The sequence below is a fragment of the Arachis ipaensis genome, chromosome B03, assembly GCF_000816755.2.
Source record: "Arachis ipaensis cultivar K30076 chromosome B03, Araip1.1, whole genome shotgun sequence".
NCBI classification, from domain to species: Eukaryota; Viridiplantae; Streptophyta; class Magnoliopsida; order Fabales; family Fabaceae; genus Arachis; species Arachis ipaensis.
Window position 1 is genome coordinate 102,234,876 of NC_029787.2, and position 3,785 is coordinate 102,238,660.

Sequence of the window (3,785 nt, forward strand, 5' to 3'; positions counted from 1 at the left end):
TCAATCATATGGATAAAAAATAAATAAACAATATACATAAAATAATACATATAACATTTCTTTATATCGAAACGATCCTATCCCAGTATCCCTTTCCATTTTCATCCTCCCATATGCTGATACTCGGTAAACTTTCTGTGGCAAAGCAAAACTGATGGTACTACAATATTGAAAAAACTTGTATTAAATAAAAGAATAAAATAAATTTAATGTTTTAGCCCTTATAGCTCAGTGGTAAAAAGTTGGTTTTGTAAATTGAAGGTCCGTAGTTCGATCCTCGCTGAGGGTAAAGTATTGTATTAGTTTTTTAATCCCGTCATGGCCAAATGTGAAGAAAAGTAGAGAAGGCAAGTGACGAAGGAGATCCATACTAAAATGGAATGCACATGTCATTAGACTTGTACAAAATGCTGTAGAAAGTTTGATTAACTAGTATACAGAATCTTCTATTTTATTTATAAATCTTTTCTATAGTTGTAGAGTATCCTTACAGCATGCAATAATATCTAAGCCGAAGCATGAATTTGAACATTTGAAATTAGTCTGGTGAGTTTGCTTAACGTTTCGCGTGCCGAAATGGTATCCGGATGATGTTCACCACAAATTGAAGTCCTAATAAAAACAGCCTTCCTGATTAGATCATCCCCTATGTCAAACTGCGCACCTCTTAGCATTAGCTTCGCCCTCGTTTCAAGCACAGTTGCTCTACACAGAGCCAGCTCTTGCCAAAGGCATGGATTCAACTGAGCTTTCGTCTGGATGGATCTCCAGCACAGCGATTTGTCCAGCCATTTGTCAACCGGCGTGACAAATGCCTGGTCTGCACCTTCCAAAGCCATGGTGCAAAGCTGCAGAAGCTCGATTGCAGCCGTGCACCTAGAGTATGTAATGAAAGTCTGAATTGCAAGTGGCAGAACCACTTTCTTCACAAGATATAAGAGCTCAGAAACCTCGAGCTCAACGACCGGAGGAGTATGGCCAAATCCAAATATTAGAAAACATGCAGCCCATAAATGCTCTAGATCTTGAGATATTGATCCTTGACTAATAACAGCTTGAACCATTGCTTCTGGAGCTCCAGTAAGTTCCCTTTTTCGCGCACATTGCCTTATGAGCTCATTGAATTGGACATATCCTTCTTTCGTACTACTCCTTGCAAGGTTGAATCTTAGCAACAGAGTAGATGCTTCTATTTCGGATTTTTTGGTGTGTGAGGAGGCAAATCCACATGTTAAGGATTGCAGTAATTTTCTCCAAGAACATGTTCCCTTTTGCTTTTCTGGTAGATTCTGAGCAGTATGTGCCAATAAGGAAACCGGAATTGCAGCCGGCGCAAACCATCCACTTACCAGCACCATTCTGGTTGCCAAGCTCCTGGGGCCATCTGCATGATCGAATATTGAGAAACAAACATCGAGGAGCTGCAGAAGGAAACTGTTGTGCCTTAATGACTGTGACGTGTCCTTCAAGGGAATTCTGTTTATGGTGTCTAAGAGCCTGCTTGGGGTTATAGGTAACTCGGACAGAACTCCGCTGACAATAGCGAGGCCTAAAGTTAGCCTTCCAACTTTCTCCTCGATAACTCTCAGCGCATCCACCTCTGCAACCGGATAGTCCTTGCCATTCCCTTGCATTAGAGACATTGCTTCCACTCCTGATAAGTATGAAAGTTTCAGAGGTTCCAAGTTCATGATTCCGGGAAGGCATGTTGATATTATCACATGAGTCTCTCCACCGAAACGAGGGAGAAGATCCATCACAAGTTTGTGATCCCACCAATCTTTTTCACTCTCCAAGTTATCAATGATAACAAGATATGGAATGTTTCGCATCAGCTCCTTCCGTACTCTACAAATAGCACTCTCTTCCTGCTCTTCAAATCCAGTTATCTTGGTTTTCTCCAAACTATTGTTAGCTCCCACGTCTGCTTCTAAAAACGACCTGAGGTTTAGATAGTTCTGCCTTATATACCTGCTCTCCCCTCCAAGCCATAGAACCATCTTGTATCTCTGGTGAAATCTGTAAGCAAACTCAAGAATCAGCTCTGTTTTTCCAATTCCTGATTCTCCTGAAACACAAGCGATACCTTTCCCATACACAACCTTCATTTCTCTTTTCCTCCTAGCAAACTTTCCACCGCGTTTGACCCTCGGACGGTAGTGCCTATGAGAAAATTCAGTACTATGCATTTCAATCTCCTTTTCTGACTCCTTCCATAGAACTGGTTCTTTTGCCTCCATGTTTTGCTTTTCGTCTAAAACATAACTCCTGCCCCTACCAATTGTCAAATGCTTCCTCTTGGCTCTTGCTTTCAGTTCAATGTAGTCTTGCTGTGAATCTCCTGTAACATCACCAAAGAGCATGAACTCCAATTGAGAAAGCTCTTTCTTCCTACCAATAAAGCTCTCGTTTCGGGTCAAAGGGAACTCCTCTTCTTTCACTTTCTGTCTCCATTTTGTCAAATGCTCCGCAACACTTCTCCGGCCTAACCTCATTGCAAAGGATGTGACTGTGCTTAGTATGCAATCTCTCCAGTTTCCATCCTGAGCTTCTAATTTCCATTCTTCAACCCGAGAAAGGCCATGAACAGCATCTCTCCACTCTTGCTCCAACCCTCCATATGAAAGCCAAAGCTCCCCTCCATGTTTTTCCCACAGCTCACCCCTCTTTTCGATTATATCCCTAACAAGGCAATCAGCTGGACCCAAATCAAAGTATATTGGCACCAAATTCTTCTTGCTGGAAAAAAATTGCAACTCCTCAATGCTGTATGGATTTTTGAAAGACTTCCTTGTTATAATTACTACCCCGAAAGAAGCAATGCTCATAGCTCTCTCAGCAATTCCAAGCTTGCAAGAGTCCTTGCATCGAGCCCTATCCGATACAAGGCAACTGATGCCTTGAGTCTCTAACTCCGCACGAAGCCAATTGGCAAATCTTATTAGAGGAGGTTTTCGACCATGTAATCCTATAAAGACATCACAACTCTTTAGTCTGTAAGAAGAAATTGATCTGGATCCTGGAGTTGATGATGTTCTTTGGTTTTTTCCTTTCTTTCTTCCTTTCTCTTTTGATCCAGAATAACTATCATCATAGCTACTAGAGATTCCGACTGAGGAAGATATACGATCAAGTTTCTGTAAATCACCTGAATTACAACCAGCCGGAGATGCAGATACAGACACAGACACATCAGAGAAGTTACTTCTAATATTAGCAAGAGACTTCAGTTCTGGGATTGCTGCACTGGTGCTAGGGAGAGCTGCATCTGCATGAATTCTGTCACTTGAAGCTTCAGGCCTTATAGACTCTGATAAATGGCATGATGATGTTCTTGGAGAGAAGAAGGGTGATTGGTTTGCTGAGAAAAATGCTGAAGATGATGATGACATGTTCCTTGAACTCATCGCCACCAAAGGTCCAAATGTAGAACTCTCTTCTTGAATATCCATAGTTGGAGATGGTACTTTTTCCAGCAGCAGCTGTGGAAGTATCAAATCCCATGCATCCACAATTTTGAAAGGAATTCAAAGAAACAATACCTGTGAAAATTCAGATAATTTCATTGTAAAAATTCACAAAATGTACTCTAAACTATAAAAATATGGCAGAAGGGATCAAACTGAAAGTTCTACATTGGATGTTTATGGCACTTAAAGTAAGTACTGTGAACCAACAAAGTGAAAGAAGGAAAAGCCAACTCAACTAAGTCTTTTAAGAAAAAGTAAACAGTGCCACCATCATCTAAACTTATACTTCTGTAGATCTCAAAATTTCCACACACA

General features: G+C 40.9%; 1 protein-coding gene across 2 annotated transcripts in view; it reads right to left on the reverse strand.

Moving 5' to 3' along the window:
- The window catches only part of LOC107630776, a 4,615-nt gene continuing 1,190 nt past the window's right edge, over positions 361 to 3,785 (reverse strand). For both annotated transcript variants that reach the window (XM_021119153.1, XM_016334003.2), the window contains one exon: positions 361 to 3,542. In XM_021119153.1, coding sequence (XP_020974812.1) covers positions 507 to 3,452 — 2,946 coding nt within the window. In that variant the 5' untranslated portion in view covers positions 3,453 to 3,542 and the 3' untranslated portion in view covers positions 361 to 506. The remainder of the gene's footprint in view (positions 3,543 to 3,785) is intronic.